At 45.0% G+C, this 27,039-nt stretch overlaps 1 protein-coding gene across 5 annotated transcripts in view; it reads right to left on the reverse strand.

Annotated features, from left to right (window-relative positions):
- The window catches only part of LOC135902046 (atrial natriuretic peptide receptor 1-like), a 505,847-nt gene that overhangs the window by 153,464 nt on the left and 325,344 nt on the right, over positions 1-27,039 (reverse strand). For all 5 annotated transcript variants that reach the window (XM_065431934.1, XM_065431930.1, XM_065431931.2 and 2 more), the window contains one exon: positions 504-627. In XM_065431934.1, the coding sequence (XP_065288006.1) occupies positions 504-627 (124 nt within the window). The remainder of the gene's footprint in view (positions 1-503; positions 628-27,039) is intronic.

The raw sequence follows: 27,039 nt of genomic DNA on the forward strand, positions 1-27,039 counted from the left end.
GAGAGGGAAGCGAAATTTGTGGAAGAGTTGGAGAGCAAACAGCGGAGAAGGTACCGCATGCGCCAATGAGGAGGAGAGAGGCAGGCGCGTGATTGGTTGGCGCCGGAGATGACGTCACGCGCATGGGGGCGGGAAGGACCTTATCGATCAAATAAAACATGGGGTACACAGTATAGGTTACTCGAAAGCTATCTCTTATTTTGGCAATCATCTTCAAAACTTTCTGCAGGAATCGTTACGAAAGCATAAACTGTGACTACTGCTAATGCTAGCATACGAAAGTTGCTAGTATTAGTGATGCTATTAACAATATTTGACTATCATCTTTGATACGTCGACAATCCCTTTCGACAACTGACCGCGACTTTGGCAATCAACTTCGAAAGTTCCGGCCAGATTTTGTTTTTTCGTAAGTATGGACTAACAACTGTTAATGCTGCTATAGTGTTAGCACACGAGAAACGCAATTATTGCCGTCGCTGTTAACTTGCAGCGCCGCTCACCTGCATTGGCGTGCTCTGCGCAGAAAGGGTGGTAAAGCCCACAATGTCGCTGAAGTAGATCGTGACGCTTTCGAAGGACTCCGCCGTCACAGCGTCGCCCTTGATCAGCTGGCTGGCCACCGGCCTGCGAAAGACAACGTCGAGTGAGTGAAACGGCTGCAAATTGTGCCTGCAGCATATTTAGATGGGACACCCGGACTGAGTACGAAAGCCGCCCTTGCTAAGGAACCCAATGAGACGTTTAGAATAACCCTGTCCCTCGTACAGTTATGGCCTAATGAGATACATCTAATGGGGGTAGTCATTTCACGGCATTCCCATAATGCCCTGCTTCAGTAAGTCGGCCGGTCAGTGCCTATTCTTACACAATACCGCTATACTCAAAAAACAGTCTATTCAGTATTTTTTTTTTGGAGATGAGTTTTTTTGGAACGTTTGCCACCAACCTGTGGTGAAACATTATTGCATGTCGTTTTTGTGAAACTTACGTCAGCCATCTAAACAGGATAAACGTCCACAGAAAAGAGGAGGCTTCACGTGATCGACAGCTGTAGAACACGAAATATCACTGCAGCCTCCAACATTCCTTGTTCGATCACTTTTGAGTGCGTCAGCAATGGCACGCACTTCAATATAGGCATTCCTTTAGAACCGTTCAGTACGCTGTTCTGGGACACGCATGTTGGGTGTACGTCAGCCTGTAGACTGCGCGTATTGTTGGTATTGTATATCGCCACGGAACTATTTTCTCGCTAACAATGTGAAAATTCTTCCTTTGAAGTCATTACTCACGTTGCATCTTCTTTACTGCCTTCTTGTTTGACGAAGTGGTACCTATGTGAACCTTAATAAACTCAATATTCTTCAAAAAAGGCCCTAAAAAATATTGATTTTCCCTAGAGACTGCCTCAGTTCAGAGATTTTTCTGAAACATGGTAACGGTGTGTAGCCTATAGGATGCCCGTGTTTTGCTTCACTACAAGGCACGAACGCAGACACAACTTTTCAATTATTTCTTATATCGCTGAACCTGCGCTTCGCATACCACTATGTCCTCTTCACCGTGTAGGATAATTTTGCAGCTAGCATAGCATTTGCAAAACTATGGAGCGCAGATAGTAACGCAAATTTTACCTAAACAGCTGAGAAACATTATACAGTCGAACCCGGCTCTATCGAACTCGCAAGAAAAACGCCTATCAGTTCGATATAGAGCATAATTCGATATAAGCCTGCTGAATGATTGGATGTCCTAAAAGCATACACCATTCATAAAATCACTTTATTGATGAAACTATCTAAGTTTCGCATGAAATAGTCCTGCATTTCTTTCTGCTTGGGCAATTTCGCTGCCTCCGACACACGCACTTCTCCACATTGTCTAAGGTGTCGGGAGCAGCTGAGGCCGCAACCTTCCGCGTTCGCGCAGAAGCACCAGACTAGTGCGAGCGCACCAATCACTTTGGAGGAAGTAGACAAAGGACCGTTGTTGCTTTCCTCATTGTGCCCACTTTCACTTGTGCTCGGTACGATGTCGGCAATGTAGTCTTCGTTTTCGGGCTCACCCGTGGTCGCAACACCATCATTTGCACTCACAAACTCGTCCACTGTTGATTCGTCAACACCTTCCGGAAATTCTGTCAGCTCGCTCCAAGTTTCGGCAACACCGGCAACAGCTGCGTCGCATTCATCAGAATTTACAGTCATCACCGAGCTCGTGGAAGCCGGCACAGCTGAAGCAATTTCGGATGAACCACTCGTACTCGACCATGCATACGCGGCGGGTGCCACGGGCACCGGGGCGAGAGTTTTGGCGCTTTAGCCCTAATTTCCCCCTTATTCTTCAAGATCGTCCTGAGAGTGTTCCTCGGAATCATTCACGCTGCGGCGACACACCCGACTTCTCACCGCGTTCGACCTGATTTATGATTTCGAGCTTCACGATAAAAGGCAAATTCTGCCGCTTCATCACGGCAACACTTCGGGAGAAGGCCCACAAGGCACGCACACAATGGACCAGAAAAGCACCGAGACAACTCGCACTTTCGCCATTTTGCATGACGAGGGCACAAGAGCCTCTGATTGGCTGCCTGAGCAAGCGCTGCGGGCGGGCCAGGATCATTTTTTGCAGTGGGGGTGTCGACGACTCGTCCGACGCAGCGCGGTCACGGTAGAGAGAGCGGTTGGATGGAGCTGCGCCGTCGGGTTTCCTCACAACCGCGAGGGAAAGCCAACTTCTGGAGGCACTTTTCCGACGCTCGACGTTCAATATATCGAGAGTCGCTGCTATTTTTGTTCGATGTAAATGTAATTTTTGCTATATATACTCATTGTAACTATACCGTGCCCAGAAATTGTTCGATATATAGAATAATTCGATGTAAACGGGTTCGATATAGTCGGGTTCGACTGTATTTACGGGCTTCGATACAGGCACAGACTGCCTCGTCATTCCACAAGGTGGCTGCTGTTCTGCAACATTTAGTTTTATGTTGTAAATGGAAATATGTATTTGGATTTGATTTTACTCCTTAATTACTGACCGTCTTGATAAGCACAAGTTGTTCGGCATTTTGCCTCATTGTACAAGTTTTTAATCTGTATCTTTTCTTTTTGCCTTCTGGTCAAGACAAGTTATCTTTCTGTTAATTGGCTTTGTTACGCATACTGGTTGTAAGCCTGTATGTGGCCGTGATTATGCCCGGTTATGGTGCTTTTCTTGCCTTGATTACACCACTATCGAATGACGTAAAGCTCAGGAGCTCGTCAAGCTGCGTTTTTTTTTTTCCTGTAGCCCTCTGTTCACTGGAGCAAAAAAAAAAAAAAATCCGAGTTGCCTTGATAATGCTTATTAGCTCCCGAGTTTGTCTAGTTTGATATTACGCAAAAATAATATAGTCATACCATGGTATCAATTATTAGAAGAGGAACGAAAAATGACACATACACGCAAAAAAGGACAGACTGAAGGAATGAGGGGCATAGTAATAATGCCTGTCATTCTATAAGTATTAGTCCCCTGAATAAATATGACTCTTTAGAACAGGACTACACGGCAGTATATGATATGTTAAAATAACTTCAACAGGAGCAGTTGAACGTGTAAATACGGGATTCAGACAGAAGATTGGCGAGCTTTTTCAAGCAACAAAATATCCAATAAAGGAGTGAAAAAGCAAGGAAGTCTCTGGGCCTAATTCATGTGGAATTACCTGAACTGTTCAGTTTCATAAGCAATAAGAAGGCACGCGACATTCTTAATTTTAACACTGTAAATATTGAGCAAGCCGTTACGAGGCAAAGGAAGCACGGACTTAGTAAGAGAAAAAATTGGCATTGACAAACAATATCTATGCCACGGAAGATTATCAGAGCAATGTAAACCGCAATTCTGATTATACATTAAATACGGTAGATGAATTTTATACTAAACTGCATACGGTATACCAAGAACAGCCACGTAACCACAATTAGACTGATAGTGGAAGAGAAGGAATTGAACTTTGTCATAGAACTAGGGATGAATGTAGAAGGGCGTTGCAAAATAGGCCTAGGAGAAAAGCTGCATGAGAAGGTAGAATAACGTTGCATCTGATTAAAAAAGGAAAAAAGAAAAGACACGGCGCCGGTGTTGCAACCGTAAAAATTGCGAGCCTTTATTACGCAGTGCTTCATGACTTCAAATGTAAGAAGTGGAATAATGTCAACATAGTACGGTGTAAGGGACATTAAAGAATCAAAGGATCGGATGCCCGATTAGCTTGCCTTGGGTAAGATGCAAAATATTCACTGACGTCATTTCGAATACTGTCAGGGCAACACTAGACTTCAAAAAGCACACAGAGCAAGCTAGCTTTAGGACAGTATGTGTTGTGTTGTGTTGGGTTTATTGGCGCATAAGCAGCTTAGGCTATCATGCGCCAAACGCAAGGTCAGATTTCTTTTTAAAAAGTTGGGTCACCTCAGCGACGATCCTTGTCTAGGCAAGGACTCCGAGGATCCCAACAAACTATAGACCTCAGTCTTCTTCTCAAGTATGAGAAGGTAGGTGAGGTATATAGGTTATATATAGGTTATAGGTTATAGGTATAGGTTTAGGACAGTATATTCCACAATGAAGCGCGTCAGTGCCATTTATCATGTAACAGAGAAGTCAGCGGAATATAGCCAACACATCTGTATTGCCTTCATAGATTACTAAGAAGTGTTCGAATCAGTAAAAGTAAGCGGCAGCAGCCATAGCGGTATTGTGCAGCTAAAGAGTACAGTAAGCAAACGTGAATATATCGAATTAGGAAGGAGCAGCGCCAACTAAGACGACCACGAGAGGGAGAACGACACAGGACAAGCGCCAACTTCATCTATATTTATTCACCGAAAAATCAGCAAATATAAGGGAAATCACAGACATGCGCGCAAGGACTATAATGCATCATCTGTCAAACCGCTCAGGATATGACACTTCGCTTTTAAAGAGGGCCACGGAAGTATCACTAACACAGTTTTTTTCTCCCTTCTTTAAATGGAATGCCTTCAAAACCTCACGTGCCTTTGTATCTCTGCCTCTGCCAGGAATCTTCGGAATCTCTCGGAACCGTGGTTCACACTTCTTGCAGTAGAGGCCTTGTTTCCGTGGCGAATGTTCTGCCGCCCGGTCACACGCAGTGCAAGTTGCGCAATGTTGCGAAAGATATGGCAGCATATCGTCGCTACAGCGTATCGTGACAGCATATCGTCGTGTTTTCAACTGAATGCCATCGTTTCCCTCATCGTTGCATCAGCATGCCGTGCAAGATACATTTCGCTTTGCCTTCGGAAGGGACTCGTTCCAGCGGACGCGAGTGCCCTTTTTGGTTACTTGTGACCACCCGTCGGATTGCTAAAACGCATTTGCAGGTTCTTGAAAGCAGAGTTGTGGCGCCGGATTAGAAGATGTGAAGACCATGTCCATGCGATTTGTTACAATGTGGATCCGGGATGCCAGGTGGAAAAAAAGCTTCATGCAATTCGCCGCCTTATACGAAGTGTGATTGAGTTTTGGTGGGATCAGACACTGGAAACCAGGTGCTACAGTTAGTTAATTTGGGTTTAATTGCGCAATAGCGAGTAAGGCCATGCTGCACCAGCCACAAGGTATTAGGAAATCAGATGTTAAAGCATCGAAAGCTGCGTTACGTTATAGTCTGTGCAAAAAAATCTGTTTCTTCTAAAAAGCTCAACAAGTCAGTGAAGGGCACTAGCGGTTCATCTCCGAGTATTGATGCGGGGTGTAAAGGTGCGTGTGCGCTGTAGAAATTGTGTAAAAGCTTCCGTCTCTGTGTTTCAGTGTTTCGACATGTCATAATAATGTGCATTACTGTGAGTGGCTCATGGCACTTCTCGCAAGTTGCCGGGTTTTCGTTTTGCAGTAGAAAACTGTGCGTCAGGTGTGTATGCCCTATCCGAAGTCGACATAGGATTACCTCACAGAAGCGTTGCTGGTGACTGCACGACTTCCACACACCAAGTAGGGATTTTATTGTGTGTAACTTATTATTTATGCAAGAGTCCCATTATAGTTGCCGCTTTGATGTCAGGGCCTTATGAATCACTCGGATACTGTCTTTGTGTGGAAGTGTTTGCGTTATACCTTTGTGCGCTGCCATGAACGCGCATCTATCTGCTGTTTCATTCGCTGGTATCCCAACATTGCTTGGGACCCACCAGAATCGTAAGGTTCTTCCGTATTCATTATAGGCCGACATGTTTAGGATATCATCAAGTAGGGGTTCAGACGAGGAGTTAAGGTTTAGAGCTCTGAGTGCGTTTAACGAATCGGTATATATGATAGCATTCATCTACTTATCGGTGGTAATTTCTTTAGTGCCGTCCATATTGCCAAAACTTCGGCGTTAAAGATTTAAGAAAAATTATTTATCCGAATGCTATTTTGCCGATTTTAGTTAGTTAGTTAAATGGGGTTTAATGGCGCAAAAGCGGCTGAGGCTATGCTGCGCCAAACACGAGGTGTTTTAAAATCAAGTTTATGAAGGAAAAGGCTGTGTCAGTAATCTATATTTTATGTAAAAATCCAGTGTCGTGTAGGAATTTACGAACGTCACATAATGGGACTAGCGGATCATCACCTAAAATTAGAGCAGGGTGTAAAGGTATGTGTAGTTGATATAATTTGTGCAAAAGTGTTCGTCTGTGTGTTTCAGTCTGCGTACATGTGAGTAATATGTGCATGACTGTTAGTGGCTGTTGACATTTCTCGCATGTTGGTGTGTCTTCTTTCGTAAGTAAGTAATTGTGCGTGAGGTGTGTGTGCCCAATGCGTAGTCGGCATAAAACTACTTCGATGAACCGCTCCTGATGATAGCATGACTTCCATTCGCCAACTATGGGTTTCGTGAGATGTAGTTTGTTGTCCGCACAACGGTCCCATTCGCGTTGCCATTTTACCGTGAAGGCTTTTCTAATTGCACGGATGCTATCATTATATGGGAGTTTCGTGTTTGTAATATCTTTGTGCGCTGCCATCAATGCACATCTATCAGCTGCTTCGTTGCCTGGTATCCCAACATGGCTTGGGACCCAACAGAAACGAATTGACCTCCCGTATTCGTTAAGGACCAACATGTTTAAAATGTCTCCTATCAGGGGTTCACACTCAGATTTCAACTGTAGAGCCTTCAGTGAGCTTAAAGAGTCAGTGTATATGACTGCATGTTTCTGTTTATCAGTTATAATCTTTTTAACAGCAACCCAGATAGCGTAAACTTCAGCCGTGAAAACAGAAGCGTGTTGTGGTAATCGAATACTTCTTTCCCAATTTTCCGCTACGGCCCCCACACCCACGTGATCTTTTGTTTTAGAGCCATCAGTGTAATATTGCATGTTATTTTTATATTTGTCCTGAAGTGCACGGAATTCTTGTATAATGTGTTCGTGTGGGGTGTCTCTTTTCTTTAGATGTGTTAACGTCCAATCACATAAGTGTGTGAAATCGTACCACGGGGCCAGCCGTTGTGGTTTCTTGGCAACCCGGAGGACTTCGTGGGGAATGTCATAATCCCGACAGTATTGCTCATACCGCAGGACAAGTGGCCTAATCGTGTTCGGTTTATTTGTGTAGTGTAAGCGTGTGTTGCATTGTGTGAGGATGTTGTAGCATATGTGTTGGGGTGCTGACTGAATTTTGAGTACGTAGGAAAATGTGAGGAATGCTCTGCGTTGCTGTAAGGAGGGTTCATTACACTCGACGTATAAACTTGGAATAGGTGAAGTTCGGTAGGCACCACTTGCCAGTCGCAGTCCAAGGTTATGTACCGCATCAAGTTGTTTGATGTAGGACTCTCTGGCTGAACCGTAAATCACGGAGCCGTAGTCTAAAAGGCTACGCACAAGAGACCGGTAAATACGTAAAAGACAGGTTCGGTCGGAACCCCAGTGCTTATGAGATAAAACTTTGAGGATATTCAATGCTTTATTTGCCTTAATCTTTAGTGTTTTAATGTGGGATAGGAAGTTTAGTTTTTTGTCAAAGGTTACTCCCAAGAATTTATATTCTTGTTTCACCGGCAGCGCGCCATCATTCATTTTTAAATCCGGGTCTAAATACAACCCTCGTTTTTGCGAAAAAAGCACTGTAACAGTTTTCTGAGTAGAGAAGCGGAAGCCATTTTTCTCAGCCCACTCCATTAGTTTATTTATTGTTATCTGGAGTTGCCTTTCACATGTTCGTAAGTTCGAGGCGCGGCACGCTATTTGCAGATCATCGACGTATATGGAGTGCATAACAGAGGGGGGAATGACGTTGTTGACAGAGTTCATTTTTACTGTAAAGAGTGTTGTGCTAAGTACGCAACCTTGTGGCACGCCGTTTTCTTGGATAAATGTGCGCGAGAGCACAGTGCCTAGACGGATTTGGAATGTTCTATTGGACATAAAATCAGCCAGACAATTTAGCATTTTCCACGGATTCCTAATGAGGCGAGGTCACGTAAGATCCCAAATCTCCACGTGGTGTCGTACGCTTTTTCTAGGTCGAAAAACACTGCCAGGCAGTGCTGTTTGTGTAAAAATGTTTCACGTATTTCGTGTTCAAGTCGGACGAGGTGGTCTGTCGTTGAACACCCTTTTTTATAGCCGCACTGGTGAAAATCAATGGAGTTCCGTGTATCAAGCGTGAAAGTTAATCTTACATTTACGAGACTTTCGTATGATTTCGCCAAACAGCTTGTCAGGGCAATGGGTCGAAAGCTGCTTGGGGATGTGGGGGATTTACCTGTTTTTAAAAAGGCACAACTATTGCGTTTTTCCAACTCTTTGGCATGCTTCCAAATTCAAATACTTTGTTAAAAAATTCAAGGAGAGCCTCTACGGATGCTTGGGACAGGTGTGCAAGCATGGAATAATGAATGCGGTCAGGACCTACTGCAGTTTTCTTGCCAGCACAGAGAACCCTGTTAAGCTCTTGTAGCGTAAATGGAGCGTTGTATTCGTCTCTTGACATACACGCAGTTGGTAGCTTCTCTTTTTCTGCCGACAGTTTGTATTTTAAGAACCTGTTTGAATAATTAGCCGAGCTAGAGATGTTATAGAAATGTTCCCCAAGTATGTTCGCTTGTTCTTGTAGTGTTGTCTGAGTGCCTGAAGGTGTAAGTATGGGTATCGTGTATGGTGAGTAGTCCCCCTTAAACTTTCTGACCTGGTCCCACATCCTTTTGGATGTAACGGTGCTGTTAATCGTAGATACATATTTTTGCCAAGAACATTTTTCTGCCTGTCTCCGGATATATCGAGCTTTCGCTTTGGCTTGTTTAAAATTTAGAAGGTTGTTATGTGTTGGGTACCTGCGTAAGATTCCCCAGGCCTTATTTTGCTGCTTTTTTGCTATGGTGCATTCATGTGTCCACCACGGATTAAGTTTTTTGCGAACAACGCCAGAAGACTGCGGAATGGCCTTTTCGGCTGCTGAAATAATACAGTTAGTAAATTTTTCATTTATTTCTTCAGTGCTTAAGTCTGTTAAAGTGAGCTCCTCCAGCCTGGCACTTTCTGTGAAAACAGACCAGTCTGCCATTTGTAGTTTCCAACGGCGCGGTTTGTGAGATATAATGGGTAGTGTTGGTGTGAGGTTGATTATAGCAGGTAGATGATCACCGCCATATGATGTCTTCAGTACATCCCATTTAAAATCGGTAAAAATGTCGGGAGAGCAGAATGCTAAATCAATGCAGCTAAAAGTACGTGAACTGGGTGAAAAATGAGTTGGCGCGCCTGAATTTAAAAGACAGATGTTATTAGTCAAAATGAAATCTTCGATAAGTTGTCCTCTTTGGTCATTCTTATCGCTACCCCAAAGAGTGCAGTGAGCATTAAAATCACCAACTAAAACAAAAGGCTCCGGCAGCTGGTCAATTAAATCTTCCAAATCTCGAGTTGTGAAATGGCTATGAGGAGGAATGTATAATGAACAGATGGTTACAGTCTTAAATGACAAAACGGTGACAGCTACTGCCTCATGCGGAGTATTTAATGAAACGTTCCGTGTAGGGACGCCGCCTTGAACGACAATAGCGACACCTCCTGACAGACGACTGGAGTGTTCGCGGTCCTTTCTTATAACTGTAAAGCCTTTAAGGAAATTTGTATGCTTTGGTCCTAGGTTCGTCTCTTGAAGGCAGAATGCCACTGGTGATAACTTATTTATGATATCTTTGATGTCACCTAGATTGTGAATGAGGCCTCTGCAGTTCCAATGAATGATAAAAGCCATCTTATTGGAATTGGGGAAAAAATACTTTTGTGTGTGAGCTTATAAATTGTAGGTGACATCTATTTAAAACCTGGTTACTATTATGAAGGGCGGTAACCGCTCAGGTTACCTTTCCCTTTTTCACAGAAGTTAAAATATGTTTCTCCTTCTGTGTGCGCTCCAAGGAGCGCGGGTCTTTTGGCGTCAATGACGCCGGGATTTTTGGGTCGACGTCCATCGCCTTTTCCGAGGCACTGGACGATCGAGAGCCAGGCGCCGAGACGCGCGTCTCGGGCCGTGGGGTACGCTTTAACTTCGGGCCCTGCGGCACTGTTGTCTGCGGGCCCGTATTCGTTGCTGGTGGAGCAGCACTAGCTGCAGCCACCAAGGGGGCGGTTGGGGTTTCTACAGGAGTACCGGAAGTAGACCCTGTAGATTCCTGAGACCGGTGTGGCGCTGCCCCCTGCCGCGTCACACTGGCATAGCTTACTTGAGGTAAGTGCGCTAACCTTTTCCTCGCTTCATGAAATGAAATCTTTTCCTTTACAGTTATTGCAATTATTTCTTTTTCTCTTTTCCAGCAAGGGCAGCTCCGCGAGTAAGCTGGATGGTCGCCCTTGCAATTGACACATTGTGCGGGAGCATTGCAGTTGTCAGATGGATGGTCGTTGGCGCTACACTTTGCACATGTCTCCTTTCCTCTGCATGATTGTGATGCATGTCCGAACCTTTGGCACTTGAAGCAGCGCCTCGGGTTCGGTATGTATGGTCGGACGTTGATTTTCAGGTAGCCTGCGTCGAGTGAACTTGGCACAGTACTGGAGCCAAATGTAAGTATTACGTGTTTTGTGGGGATCTGTTGGTCGTTTCGTCGAAGTGTTATCCTTTGTACCTTGATTACATGTTGCTCCTGGAATCCCTCAAGGAGCTCTTCGTCACTGAGGTTCATGAAATCTTCTTCTGATATTACTCCTCTGCTGGTGTTGAGCGAACGATGTGGGGAAATTGTGACATTAGTGTCACCGATGCTTTTGAGTTCACAGAGTTTTTCGAGTTGTTCTTTCTTTGTCAGTTCGAGGAGGAGGTCTCCACTTGCCATCTTTGATGCTTTGTAGCCTGATCCGATCGCGCTTGATAGGCATTTGGATACTATGAAAGGTGATAGTTTTCTAATAGTTGTGTTGCCTTCACTGTGAAGGACATGGAACTTTGGGAAGGTGTCATAGTTCGGTTTTAATTGGAAGTGAAATGTTGCTTCGGTGCGCCCTCGTTTTGGAGGGCGATCTTGGAGGGGGGGAAAAGCGTTTGCCATGTAAACACTGGAAAGTTCGGCGGCGATGGTGGCCACCCACCACCGAGCCCAACAAGGGGACGCTACAAGGTTGGAAGAATACCTGCAGACGCCAGCCATGCATCGCCGCTATAACCTAATATATATATACCCAAGGCAGGATATATTACACACGGTTAACCCTTGCCGCCAGGAAATACGGAAGTAATAAGAAGTGAAGAGAAGACAGGAAAGATGTAAAAGTAGGAGATAAAGACGAAGATTCGAGAGGAAGAGATAGGAAGAGGCGACTGCCGATTTCCCCCGGGTGGGTCAGTCCGAGGGTGCCGTCTACGTGAAGCCGAGGCCAAAGGGGTGTGTTGCCGCCGCCGAGGGGCCGTAAAGGTCCAAACACCCGGCATTGGCTCAACCCCCAGGATCCCCTTTTCCCCGGACACGGCTAAGCCGCGCACGGCTACACGCGGGAGGGTCCAACCCTCGTGTGCTCGGGTCCGTGGTGTCGCCACATACCAAACGTCTGCTTACGCAGACGCCCCTGCGGGGTATTTTGCCGATTTTTCGTTAGTATCCCGACACCTACGTATTCTTGAAAAATTTTTGAATTCTATTCTTGAATTACACGAAAAAATTCCGTGTAATGTTTTTTTATTTTTCTTGAATAGCTCGGAACTCTTGTATTATGTGTTCTTGTGGAATGTATTTTTTGTTTAGATGTATTAGTGTCCAGTCACATAGCTGTGAAAAGTTGTACTATGGGGGCAATCCTGGTGGCGTTTCAGCAACGTGCAGGACCTCATGAGGAACTTCATAAGTCTCACAGTATTCTTCGTGTCTTAAGATCAGTGCCCGAATCATGTTCGGTCTGTTTGTATAGTGTACCCATGATTTGCACTGTGTTACGATGCTGCAGCATATATGTTGTAGTGATGACCGAATTCTCCGTACGTAAGAAAGTGTTAGTGGTGCTATGCGGTGCTGTAAGGACGGCTCATTGCAGTCAACGTATAAACTTTGGACAGGTGATGTTCTGTAGGCACCGCTCGCCAGTCGTAGGCCAAGATTGTGAACTGGATCAAGTCGCTTAATGTAGGACTGCCTAGCTACACCATAAACTACACTACCATAGCCGAGGATGCTACGTACAAGAGACCGGTATATACGAATCAGACATGTTCGGTCAGATCCCCAGTGCTTGTGCAATGAAAGCTTAATGACATTTAGTGCTCCATTCGCTTTTATTTAAGTTGCGTTAATGCGGGCAAAGAAATTCAGTTTTGTGTCAAAAGTTACGCCTAAAAATTTGTAGTCTTTGACCGGCAGCGTTGTACCATACAATGTGAGAACTGGAGTGCAGTGTAACCCTCGCTTCTGGGAAAAGAGAACTGTAACAGTTTTGTGTGTTGGAAAACGGAAACCATTTTGTCAGCCCATTGTGTGAGATTATTTGTCGTTATTCGTAGTTGTCATTCGCAGGCGGGTAGATTTGAAGCGCGGCAAGCCACTTGCAAATCGTCGACATATAATGAGTGCATAACAGATGATGGGATGATCTCATTAACAGAGTTCATTTTGACTATGAATAGTGTCGTGCTCAGAATGTAACCTTGTGGAACGCCACTTTCTTGTGTAAATGTGCGTGAGAGTATTGTGCCGAGACATCCTTGAAATGTTCTATTTGACATGAAATCACATGCACAATTTAGCATTCTGCCGCGAATTCCCAGGTCAGCCTGGTCTCTTAAGATTCCATATCGCCACGTCGTATCATACGCCTTTTCTAAATCAAAGGAAACAGACAGGCAGTATTGTTTGTGTAGAAACGCGTCACGTATTTCCTGTTCTAGTCGCACGAGATGGTCAATGGTGGAGGAGCCCTTTTTGTATCCGCACTGGTGCATGTCTATTAGGCGTCTTGTTTCAAGAATGAATGAGAGTCTTATGTTTATGATGCTCTCACAGGATTTGGCTAGACAGCTTGTTATGCAATGGGTCTATAGCTACTAGGGGATGCTGCGGGTTTACCATATTTTAGAAAAGCGCTACTACAGCATTTTTTCAATCTGTGGGCATTACCCCAGACTCCCATATATTATTGGAAAATTTAAGAAGTGGCCCTACCGATGCTTGAGATGGGTGTGCCAGCATTGTGTAGTGGACACGGTCAAGTCCTGTTGCCGTTTTTTCACCAGCAGAGAGAACTCTGTTTAATTAATGTATCGGGAGGTGGTTATCATACGTTTCAGCTGAAGCCCAAGTGATGGGCTGTCTCTGTTTCTCCGCCGATTCCTTATATTTTAAGAATAAATTTGAATAGTGTGCTGAGCTGGAGATGTTGTAAACGTGTTCACCTATGAGTTGGCCTGGTCCTGCAGTGTTGTTTGTGTGCCTGGACATGTAAGTAGTGGTATTGTGTAAGATGAGTACTCTCCTCTAAATTTCCTCCCCTCGTCCCACATTCGTTTCGATGTTACGGTGCTATTAATTGAAGATATATATATTTTCGCCATCATGATTTTTCAGCCTGTCTTCGAATGAACCGTGCTTTGGCTTTGGTTTATTTGAAGTTTAAGAGGTTGCTATAGGTGGGGTACCTCAGTAGGATTCCCCAGGCCTTATTTTGTTCTTTTTTAGCGTCGGTACACTCCTTCGTCCACCAGGGGTTTAGCTTTTTGAGCACAATACCCGATGACTGGGGTATCGCCTTTTCTGCCGCAGAGATTATAACCTCAGTGATTTTTTTATTAAGTTCGTCAATACTTAGTTCTGGTGAAAAGACACCTTCCAGTTTCGTATTCTCCATAAAAATCGTCCAGTCCGCGAGGTGTAATTTCCATCGGCGTGGTCTAGTTACTATGGTTTGTGGTGATGATAGGAGTTTGACGAGTGCGGGTAAGTGATCGCTAGCATATGACGTGTCGAGAGCTTCCCATTTAAAATCAGTAAAAAGTGAAGGTGAGCAACAAACTGTATCTAAACAACTAAAAGTGTGGGAATTTGGTGAAAAGTAGATCGGGGCACCTGAATTCAAAAGGCAGATATCATTGGATAAAATAAAATATTCAACCAGCGGTCCTCTTTGGTCAGTTTTGACACTGCCCCAAAGAGTACAATGAGCATTAAAATCCCCTACTAAAACAAATGGTTCTGGTAACTGATCTGTTAGATTTTCTAAGCGTTTAGTAGTAAAATGTGTGCGGGGTGTAATATACAGTGAGCAAAGGGTGATGGTTTTGTAAGATAGAATGGTGACAGTTACGGCCTCTAAAGATGTATGCAATTGGACATTTCGTGTAGGAGTGCCGACCTGCACGACTACAACCACTCCACCTGACAAACGACTGGAACATTCGCGGCCCCTTCGGACAACGGTGAAACCTTTGAGAATGTCACTATTTTTTGGACCGATATTTGTTTCCTGGAGACATACTGCAACTGGTGAAAAGCTGTTGATGATGTCTTTGATGTCACCTAGTTTGTGTATGAGACCTGTACAATTCCAATGGATAATAAAAGCCACCTTGAAATTGAAAGGTTAGTTAGTTAGTTAGTTTGGGTTTTATGGCACAAAGGCAACGAAGGCCATGCTGCGCCAGACACAAGACAAAATGAAATGCAACGTTAGAATAGGTAAACCTGTATTACGTTATAGTTTGTGTAAATAACCACTTTTTTCTAAAAAGTCGAACAAGTTAGCTAATGGCACTAGGGGGTCGTCTGCTAGTAATAGGGCAGGGTGTAATGGAGTGTGTAAATTATATAGGCTGTGGAAAAACCTCAGTCTCAGTATGTCGATGTGTGGACATGTTATTAGGATGTGTATGATTGTGAGAGGTTCAAGGCATTTTTCGCATGTTGGCGGGTTTTCTTTTCGGAGGAGGAAATTGTGCGTCAAATGTGTGTGTCCAATTCGCAGTCGAGACAAGATCACCTCGTAGAACCGTTGTTGGTGACTGCATGATTTCCACTCGCTTATTACAGGTTTAATAAGATGCAGCTTATTTTCTGTACAATGGTCCCATTCGTGTTGCCACTTTGACGTTAAGGCCTTCCTAATGGCACGGATACTATCTTTATATGGAAGTGCTGTGCTTATTATGTCTTTGTGCGCTGCCATTGAGGCGCATCTATCCGCCGCTTCGTTGCCCGGTATACCAACATGACTTGGTACCCAGCAAAACCTAATTGACCTGCCGTATTTGTTTATTGTTATCATGTTTAAGATATCCCCTATGAGGGGTTCACATTCGGATTTCAGGTGAAGAGCCTTCAGCGTGCTTAATGAGTCAGTGTATATGATTGTGTTTTCGTATTTTTCGGCGATGATCTTTTTCACTACAGTCCATAATGCATAGACTTCAGCTGTGTAGACAGAGGCGTGCTGTGGCAAACGAATACTTACTTCCCAATGTTCTGTTACGGCCCCCACACCCACGTGTTCTTTTGTTTTAGAGCCATCAGTGTAAAATTCTGTGTAATTTTCATGTTTGTCCTGTAGAAAGCGGAATTCTTGTATAATGTGTTCGTGTGGGGTGTCGTTTTTCTTTAAATGTGTCAATGTCCAATCACATACCTGTGCGAAAACGTGCCACGGTGGCAAACGCTGTGGTTTTCTCGCTACCTGACGGACTTCGCGAGGAATGTTATAATCCCGAATATATTCCTCATATCGTAGGACAAGTGGCTTAATCGTGTTTGGTTTGTTTGTATAGTGTAAACGTGAGTTACACTGTGTGACAGTGTTGAAACATATATGTTGTGGTGAGGACTGGATTCTGAGTACGTAAGACAAAGTTAGTAGTACTCTACGCTGCTGTAGAGGAGGTTCATTACAGTCAACATACAAACTCTGGACAGGCGATGTTCTGTAAGCGCCACTTGCCAGTCGCAGTCCAAGGTTGTGAACTGGATCAAGTCGACGGACGTAGGACTGTCTAGCTGAACCGTATACAATGCTGCCATAATCTAATATGCTGCGCACCAAAGTACGGTAGATGCGTAGCAGGCATTCACGGTCAGAGCCCCAGCGCTTCCGGGACAGGATTTTGAGGACGTTAAGTGCATTGTTTGCTTTTATTTTCAGGCTCTTTATGTGTGCCAGGAAGTTTAACTTTTTATCAAGCAGAACACCCAGAAACTTGTGTTCTTGTTTTACTGGTAATGTGGCTTGTTGTAGCTTAAGGGTGGGTTCTGGTTGTAGGCCTCTTTTCTGTGTAAATACAACACTAATAGTTTTTTCGCTTGAGAAACGAAAACCATTTTCACACGTCCACTGTGTTAGTTTGTTTAATGTAATTTGAATTTGCCGCTCGCAGGAATTCAGGTTGGATGCACGACACGCAATTTGTAGATCATCCACATATAATGAATGCATTATAGAGGATGGGATTACCTTATTGACCGAGTTCATTTTCACCACAAACAATGTTGTGCTTAATACGCATCCTTGTGGCACACCATTTTCCTGGGTGAATACACGTGACAGCGCCGTTCCTAAACGTACCTGGAAAGTTCGGTCTGACATGAAATCGGCTAGACATTTAAGCATTCTACCTCGGATTCCTAAATCTGCCAAGTCCTTTAATATACCAAACCTCCATGTTGTGTCATACGCCTTTTCTAAGTCAAAGAAAACAGTGAGACAATGTTGTTTATGTAGAAAGGCAGCACGTATCTCGTCTTCTAGCCGGACTAGGTGATCTGTTGTGGAGCAACCTTTCTTGTATCCACACTGATGGTTATCAAGCATGTTCTCTGTGTCAAGGACGTATGTTAATCTTATGTTCATGATGGTTTCATAGGACTTTGCCAGGCAGCTTGTGAGTGCTATCGGTCTATAGCTGGTTGCTGTTGTAGGAGCTTTTCCAGCTTTCAAGAAAGGGATAATGATGGCTTTCTTCCACTCTTTTGGCAATTTTCCCGTTTCCCAGATTTTATTAAAAAAACGAAGCAAGGTTTCAACTGCTTTAGGAGATAAATGAGCGAGCATCGCGTAGTGTACTCTGTCGGGACCAGGTGCTGTTTTTTTGCCAGTAGTAAGTACTCTATTGATTTCTGGAAGTGTTAAAGCGGCATTATACTGGGTTTCTGAACTTCCTGTGGTCGGAAGCTTTAGTTTTTCTGCTAACTGTTTATGTTTTAGAAATTCTGCGGAGTAGTTTACTGAGCTTGATATATCATGAAAGTGCTGCCCTAATATGTCTGCTTGTTCTACTAAATTTGTTTGCGTGTCTGGGGGTGAAAGTATGGGTATCGTGTAAGGAGCGTAGTCGCCTCTAAACTTACGAACCTGATCCCACATTCTTTTGGAAGTTATCGAGCTATTTATTGAAGAGACATAATTTTTCCAGGACTGTCTTTCGGCTTGTCTGCGTGTGTACCTGGCTTTCGCTTTTGCTTTTTTGAAGGAGAGTAGATTGTCTTGTGTTGGGTATCGCCGAAAGATACCCCACGCTTTGTTTTGTAGTTTTTTTTGTTTGTGTGCATTCCTTCGTCCACCAGGGTTTTAGGTTTTTTCTTAGGAAGCCAGACGATTGTGGGATTGTTTCTGCTGCGGCAGCAAGTATACAGGTGGTAATCTTATGATTCATTTCATCTATGGTTAGCTCATCTGATATGTTATCCAGACTGGCCTTTTCAGTAAAGAGAGGCCAGTCTGCTAGGTGGAGTTTCCAACGGGGTGGTCTTACTGGTATGGTAGGAGAAGGAGATTTTCTTTTAATGACAGCAGGCATATGGTCACTACCGTAAGGGTTATCAATCACACTCCACTGAAAATCGTCAAAGAGAGATGGAGAGCATAGTGCCAGATCTAAGCAACTCATAGCGCCTGTGCTTGGGGAGTAGTAAGTTGCCGCACCGGTGTTTAAAAGGCATATGTCGTTTGTTAGGATAAAATCTTCAAGTGTTTGACCCCTGGTGTCAGTTGTTTTGCTACCCCACAACGTGTTATGTGAATTAAAATCACCGGCTAATAAAAATGGTTCGGGTAGCTGGTTTAAAATTAACTCTAGGTCTCTTAGGGTAAAATGTAAATGCGGCGGAATGTATACTGAACAAATCGTGATGGTTTTGTGAGCTAAAACGGTGACAGCAACGGCTTCTATGTGAGTGTTAATGGGAACTTCTCTGGCTGCTATACCACCTGGCAGGACAATGGCTACACCACCTGACAGCCGGTTCGCCTGAGTACGGTCGCGCCGTACAACAGTGAAACCTTTTAAAATGTTTTTGTGTTTTTCGCCTAGGTTTGTTTCCTGTAGGCACAGGGCCACAGGAGAGAAGTTTATTAACATGTCTTTGATGTCACCCAAGTTATTTAAGAGACCTCTACAATTCCATTGGATCATAAAAGCCATTATAAAATTGAAAGGTAAAAATGATATTAACGAGTGAGTAGGAGATGAGAAAGATGTTAGGTGACATGGATCTGAAGAAAATAGATACAATGGAGCGATAACCCATTAGGTTATCGCCTTCTTATTTAGGGTAGTTATTGGGAGCTTGTCCCTCTTTAAGCGCTCCAGAGAGCGCTTCTCCTTGGGTGTCGATGACACCGGGGTTTTTGCGTCGACCTCCATCGCTCTCTCTGAGGCGCTGGAGGACCGAGAGTTTGGCGCCGAGACACGTGTCTCGGGCCTTGGTGTTCGCTTGATCTTAGGGCCCTGCGGGACTGGTGTCTGCAGGGTCTGCGAAGATGATGGAGCAGGACTGGCTGCTACCACCACGGGGGCGGGAGGCGTCACTACGGGACCACTGTGCGTGGGCTCGCAGGACTCCTCAGGCCTCTGTGACGATGCCCCCACCTTCGTCACATCGGCATAACTGCGTCGCGAAAGGTACGACAGTCGTTTTCGGGCTTCAAAGAACGATATTTTTTCTTTGACAGTTAGTGCTATTACTTCCTTTTCTTTTTTCCAGCATGGGCAAGACCGCGAGTAGGCTGGATGGTCTCCTTGACAGTTAGTACAATGTGGGGAAGAAGTACAGTTTTCAGATTGATGATCAGTTGAGCTGCATTTAGCACAGGTTGTTTGGCCTCGGCATGCATGTGAAGCATGTCCGAACCTTTGACACTTGAAACACCGTCTTGGGTTCGGGATATATGGTCTGACGTTTACTTTTACGTACCCTGCATCCAGAGAGGTAGGCATTACGCTTGTACCAAATGTAAGTATGACATGTTTGGTGGGGATTTCTTGGTCGTTTCTACGGATTACTATTCTTTGTACCTTTGTCACATTTTGTTCCTGGAAACCTTCCAGCAGTTCTTCGTCACTTAAGCCAATAAAGTCTTCTTCAGATATTACTCCCCTGCTTGTATTAAGTGTTCTGTGGGCTGAAACAGTCACTGTCGCTTCGCCAATACTGGTAAGTTCCGAGAGCTTATCTGCTTGATCTTTGTTATTCAGTTCTAGGAGGAGGTCCCCGCTAGACATTTTGGATGCTTTGTATGTTGCTCCGATTTTGTCTTTCAGACACTTCGCTACCAGGAAAGGAGAGTTTCCTTACCGGAATGTTGCTTTCACTATGCACTACATAGTACTTTGGAAATGTTGGGGCGTTGCTTTGAAATGAAAATTGAAATGGTACTTCGGTGCGGCATCTCTTCAGACGCCGATCATAAATAATAGAGGCTTGCGCTGCCATAGGAAAAAGTGTATGTTCGGCAACAGCGCCGACCGCCCACCACGGAGCACAACGAGGGGACGCGGCACAGCTTGTGTACAAGCCTGCACGACGCCAGCCGTACGCTATCACTATAACCCAATATGGTGTACCCAAGGTAGGATATCCACACAAGGTTAACCCTTGCCGCCGTGGAGAAAGGAAGTAAATGGAAGAGAGAAGAAGACAGGAAAGATGTAAAGTGAGAGATAAAGACGAAGGTTTGAGAAGGGAGAGATAGGAAGAGGCGACTACCGATTTCCCCCGGGTGGGTCAGCCCGGGGGTGCCGTCTACGTGAAGCAGAGGCCAAAGAGGTGTGTTGCCTCCGCCGGGGGGCCTTAAAGGTCCTATCACCCGGCATCGGCTCAACCTCCAGGATCCCCCTTTCCCCGGACACGGCTAAGCCGCGCACGACTACACGCGGGAGGGTCCAACCCTCGTGTGCTCGGGTCCGTGGTGTCGCAACACACCAAACGCCTGCCAGCGCAGACGCCCCTGCGGGGGAAATTGAAAGGTAAGGAATGGCACTACGGAAAGAATAAGAGGTGAGATGTTAGGTGACATGGATTTAAAAAGGCTAATACAAATGAGCGATAATCTTTAGGTTATCGCGTTCTTATTTTCAGTGGTTATTGGGATTTTGTCCCTCTTACCGCGCTCGAGAGAGTGCTCGTCCTTCGGTGTCAATGACACTGAGGTTTTTGTGTCGACCTCCATCGCTCTTTCTGAGGCGCTGGAGGACCGAGAGTTTGGCGCAGAGACACGTGTCTCGGGCCTTGGAGTTCGCTTGATCTTAGGGCCCTGCGGGACTGGTGTCTGCAAGCCCTTTGAGGAGGATGGAGCAGCGTTGGCTGCTTCCATCACGGGGGCGGGAGGGGTCACTGCGGGACCAATGCGCGTGGTCTCGGAGGACTCCTGAGGCCTCTGTCCCGCTGCCCCCATCTGCGTCACATTGGCATAGCTTCTTCGCGGAAGGTACGATAGCCGCTTTCTGGCTTCATAGAACAAGCTTTTTTCCTTAACAGTCAGTGCAATAACTTCTTTTTTCTTTTTTCCAGCAAGGGCAAGACCGCGAGTAAGCTGGATGATCTCCTTTGCAGTTTACACAATGTGGCGAAGAGGTGCAGCTGTCAGATTGGTGATCATTGGAGCTGCATTTAGCACAGGTTACTTGGCCTCGGCATGCATGTGAAGCATGTCCGAACCTTTGGCACTTGAAACATCGTCTGGGGTTCGGGATATATGGTGTCACATTGACTTTAACATAACCTGCATAGAGCGAAGTGGGCATTACACTTGTTCCGAAACTCAGTATAACATGTTTGGTTGGGATTTCCTGGTCATTTATGCGGATGAAAATTCTTTGTACTTGTGTCACATTTTGTTCTTGGAAACCCTCATGGAGCTCCTCATCGCTCAAACCAATAAAGTCTTCTTCAGATATTACTCCCCTGCTTGTATTAAGTGTTCTGTGGGCTGACAGTGTCACTGTCGCGTCGCCAATACTGGTAAGATCAGAGAGCTTCTCTGCTTTATTTTTATCATTTAGTTCTGTGAGGAGTTCCCCGTTAGACATTTTGGAGGCTTTGTATGTCGGTCTGATTTTGTCTTACAGGCATTTGGCTACGAGGAATGGAGACAGTTTTCTTGGCACGTTGCTTTCGTTGTGGACTACATAGTACTTGGGGAACGATGGAGCGTTGCTCCGAAAGGAGAAATAGAATGGTGCTTCTGTGCGGTATCTTTTCAGACGCCGATCATAGACGACCGAGGTTTGTGCTGCCGTAGAAAATATGTATGTTCGGCAACAGCGCTGACCGCCCACCACGGAGCCCAACGAGCGGACGCGGCAGAGCTTGTGTACAAGCCTGCACGACGCCAGCCGTACGCCGTCACTATAATCAAATATGGTGTACCCAAGGTAGGATAGCCACACAAGGTTAACCCTTGCCGCCATGTAGAAACGAAGTAAATGGAAGAGAAAAGAAAACAGGAAAGGTCAAAAGTAAGAGATAAAGACGAAGATTTGAGGAGAGAGAGACAAGAAAAGGCGACTGCCGATTTCCCCCAGGTGGATCATTCTGGAGGTGCCGTCTATGTGAAGCAGAGGCCAAAGGGGTGTGTTGCCTCCACCGGGGTTGCCTTAAAGGTCCAAACACCCAGCATCGGCTCAACACCCAGGATCCCTTTTTCTCCAGACAAGGCTAAGCCGTGCACGGCTACACGCGGGAGGGGCCAACCCTCGTGTGCTCAGGTACGTGGTGTCACAACACACCAAACGCCTACTGGCGCAGACGCTCCTGCGGGGGGTGTTACAGTCGGCTGCTATGAAGAAGGATGAGAAGCCCCCGGAAGGGCTGTTGACGGTCATCGGAGAAGCTGAACTTCCCAACGATGTCAGGCATGTATTGAACAATGGTACGAACTTCAGCCATGAGCCACGGATAGAAGCACATGTGTTCCTGGCGCTGAATAGGCGAATTACAGGAAAGGCGTCTGAAGAAAACCGTGAACGATTCCTATAGGATGGCGTGGATGCGCTGATAAGATCTACGAGCAGCACGGTCACGTTGCCTAGCAAAGATTTTATGGGAAAGGTCGTGTCGTATTTCAGGAAAAACAGACTCCGGCTTCTTCAAGCCGACAAAGATGGCGGGTGGTACTCACCGAGGAAGAGTTTCCAAGAAATACAGGCGAAGCAATTGCGGAGAATTTCATCCCTCTAAAAGCCAGTGCGACGCGAGTGAAAGGCAAGGCGGCTGCGATGCGCAAAGAATTAGATCTGAGCAGGCTGGCCCGTGACATTGTTAATAGCATGTCCTTTCATGTCTTTAGAATGTCATTTCGGTGTTCTTTACGGCCAAAACGGACAAACTGTCCGTGCCACTCTGAAGAGTGGTCAGCGAAAATGGAACTTGGCAGATTGTGTTAGGCAAGTTTCTCCGAAAGCACCTTACATCCCTTAATGTTCAAGATCCGTACGCCACAAAGAGTTCAAAAGATGTTGTTAGGTTTTTGAGAAAAGTGCTTTCATTGCTTATGTGTTTACAGTAGATGTTGAAGATTTGTTTTACCCTATACCCCACGATGCCTTATTTACTTCTGTCAGAGATGCTATAGAAAGTAGCGGTGCAGTAGAGTTCCAAACCTCCTCTGGCTTGTCAATAGACAATTTTATGAGAATGCTAGAATTTTACCTTGGTGTGACGGTTCTCTCTTTTGAGAACATGTTCTATCGACAAAGACAAAGAATTTGTATCGGATCCTGCGTAGCCCCGGTGCTAACTAACATTTTCTTAACCTCTCTTGACAGCGCCTTGGAGCCAATTTTAACAGGAAAGGGTGTACTAAAGGTATTCACGTGTGTTTACGATTTTTAATTGTTTTTAACAAACTGAACGTTTTGACTTACACAGACGGTGTAAGCACTGTACTAGACAGTGTTAAAGAGAAGGGGCGGGGGTTGGTATTCACGCATCAATTGCCCTTGCAGTGGCAATTGCAGTTTTTAGACATTAACATTACCTTGGGTGAAGAGCATGTATGTTGGCAGTACGCGCCTCGAGCACAAAAGGAGCTTTTTCCTTATGCGTCGGCGCATTCATAAACTATAAAGCGTTCCATTGCTAAACTTTGTCTTGAGTCTGCTTTCGTGAAATAGTGTCACCATGCAATGCGTGCGAGCTATGACAAGCTAGTTGATAGGTTTTCTTCGACGGGGTTCCCATGCACGGTTATCACCACAGTGGCAGAAGCGATCTTCCAGAAAATCAAAGGTGCCATGGTCAAGAAACCATGCACGCAAGAAAACAAGCTGCGAAGCCGGAAGTGGTTTCGCATGTACACAGGATCGCCCACAATGTGAGAAAGGTGGCACACAGACACGGCGCCCCTATCATGTTTTCGGCTCCTCGGGAACAAGCACAGATCTGCGCCCACGTCGCGAGTGAGGGTACGAGGAGCAGCTGTACCAAAAAACATGGCAAGCAGTTTGTAAAGTGCTGCACCGGTGTGCTATGTGAAATACCTTTGACCTGTGGGAAAACCAATGTGGGTCAAACGGGTAAATGCGTGAATGACTGCGCATCTGAACATGTGCTGTGGCAGAAAGAAGGAGGTGCGCATCTTTAGAAACTTTGCACAACTTGCACTCCGTGTAACCAGGCGGCAGAACATTCGCCACGGAAACAATGCCTCTACTGCAAGAAGTGTGAACCCCGGTTCCGAGAGATAAAGATTTTTCGCTGAATAAAGATAGATGGAGGTCGCGCTTGTCCTGTGTCGTTCTCCTTCTCGTGGTCGTCTTAGTTGTCGCTGTTCCTTCCCAATTCAAGTATGCACCATCTAGTCCAAATGAATGTTGTTCTGAACCGTAAATATATTTGCACATATCCGCAGCAGTTACAGAAGTATCTACTATAACTTTGGAAGTGAAAAAACAAAGCCGGCGAAAGTGTCACGCAAGAACGCGTGGTCTCTACGCTGTAATACACTGTGTGGTCGCAATAAGTATTCAAGTGGGGGCGGCAGCGACGCAGTGACTATGTCACCCAAGCATGCATGCCTGGCTTGCTTTGCAGGTTCTGCCACTAATCACCAACTGCACGATTCCAAGCAAGAGATTTCCGGCTCTGCCCGCACCAAGTTTTCATGAAGCAAATGATGTCATCGAGAACAAGTGGAAAATTCCAGCAAGCAGAACGTCATCTCCAGGCAACGAGCATATAAAGCCTTCCCTGCAGCCGACGGGCTTCAGTAGTGGCGGCAGAACCGCAGTGACAATGTCACCTAAGCGTGCCTGGCTTGCTTTGCAGTTTCGTAACTATTCTTATGGGGCAGGTCTTCGCTATAATTGTTTTTGCCTGATTGTGCTGCCGCTGCCAGCAAAGTTGCGTGAATGTTTGCCTATCACGTGGTGTCGCATTTTGTTTAAGCTGTGTGGTGACATAGAAAGTAATCCGGGACCAGCAACTTAGCAACTACTTCAACTCATTTTAAACAGGCAAACTGAAATTGAAGTACGGCTGACATATTGGAAGCCAGCTAGAATAATTCAAAGACCAGTGCACTAAATGGCCAAGACTAAAGTACTGTTCGTGATCTTGAGCGCACTATTTATCTCCGGCAACAGAAATAAAATGATATAGAAGACAGCGCCAGACGCAATAATATTATTGTATTTGGTGTATCAGAGCATGCGAAAAAAAGAAGAGCAGATATTTAAACCAAAGTGGCAAAGAAAGATTTTTCCGAACAGCTGGGCGTCTCTGTGACGTCAGTGGAAAGATTACACAGACTTGGGCAAAGGAGGGCTTGGCGGCACAGGCAAGATATCATCAGGCTGTATAATTTGAACGAGAAAGTAGCCATTTTTAGGAAATGCCGCAAATTGAAAGGTTGCGGCATAAGTGTTTCCGACGATTATTCACAGGTAACTCTGCAGAAAAGAAAACTAGTTTGGGAAGCAGCTCGGGCTGATAAGGATGACGGGGCAAAAGTTAAGCTCGTGCACGATAAAATGATCATCAGCAACCCTGCCCATATCTGGGACTTACAAACTAATTCTTGAGTAAAGCTGCCAACTACCCACGCGAACATACCCAGTCGTCATGAATGACAGAAGAAAAAGCCTGAGCTAAAATACTAAACGTACATGCGCGAAGTATTGTAAATAAAGCAGAACGCTTAGAATGCTTAACATTACGGCACAATGCTCAAGTTATTGCCGTGAGAGAAACGTGGCTGCATGAAGATATTCACACTGAAGAAATATTTCCTGGCTCATATAATGTGCTCCGCAGGGACATGACAAACAGAGGCGGAGGTGTGTCATTATTCATCAAGAACGCATTGCAATATGACCCCTTCCTCCTTACCAATGATCACGAAAGCGTATGGTGTAAAATTGTTACGACGGATATGACATTAGTAATCTGAGTCATTTATAGACCTCCAGCAAGTCTTGTCAAATACTTCCAAGAGATTGATGGACAGTTAAGTGCTCTAACGAACAATAGAAGCAGAATTATACTTGCAGGATACTTTAATTTACCCGGTGTAGATCGGGACGCGCGAGTTGCCGGGCCTAAGGAAGGCCTCATGCTGACTTGGTGTTAGAGGTTATGACGAAGTATGGTCTCATTCAGACGGTCAAGAAACCCACTCGAACTCAAGGGAACTGTAAATTGCTGTTGGATTTAATATTTTCGTATGGACAAGCTTTTGATTATAGAATAGATATTCACGAGGGGATTTTGGACCATAATGGTGCACTTGCTACTATTAATGTCAACAAGAAGTGCGCCTCAAAACAGAAGGTGCTAGACATTTACAATTTTAACGCAGCTGATGACACTTCAGTTATTGATTACTTGGAATCTGCCTTTGATGCAACGCCACAAGTTGATAGCGTTGAGAAACTGTGGCAATATATGGTCTCGATTTTGAGGCATTGTGTGAAGAAATTTGTACCAAAGAAAAAAAAGCGGTCTCGAAAAGAGAATCCGTGGATTACTCGAGATATCATCCATTTATAATGACGTACCCAACGTGCGCATAAAAACCAAACCTGAAGTGCGAAAAAAACTGAAAGAGGCCAAAACGCATTTCCATTCTACAACACCGGCAGAGTATATGAGAAATGCTTCCCAAACGTTTTGGAGGTATCTCTCTTGCTCTAATACGATAATAAACGGAGTACTAATAAACGGTGATTTATTCTGCGAACCGAAATCAATCGCTGAAGCATTTAATAGATTTTTGGGTCGGTATTTGGTTGAAAACAAGCCGAACGCTCAATGAAAGCGTCAGGCAGGCAGCAATGGGATGGCATTGTCAT

This window comes from Dermacentor albipictus, chromosome 4 (assembly GCF_038994185.2).
Source record: "Dermacentor albipictus isolate Rhodes 1998 colony chromosome 4, USDA_Dalb.pri_finalv2, whole genome shotgun sequence".
Taxonomy (NCBI): domain Eukaryota; kingdom Metazoa; phylum Arthropoda; class Arachnida; order Ixodida; family Ixodidae; genus Dermacentor; species Dermacentor albipictus.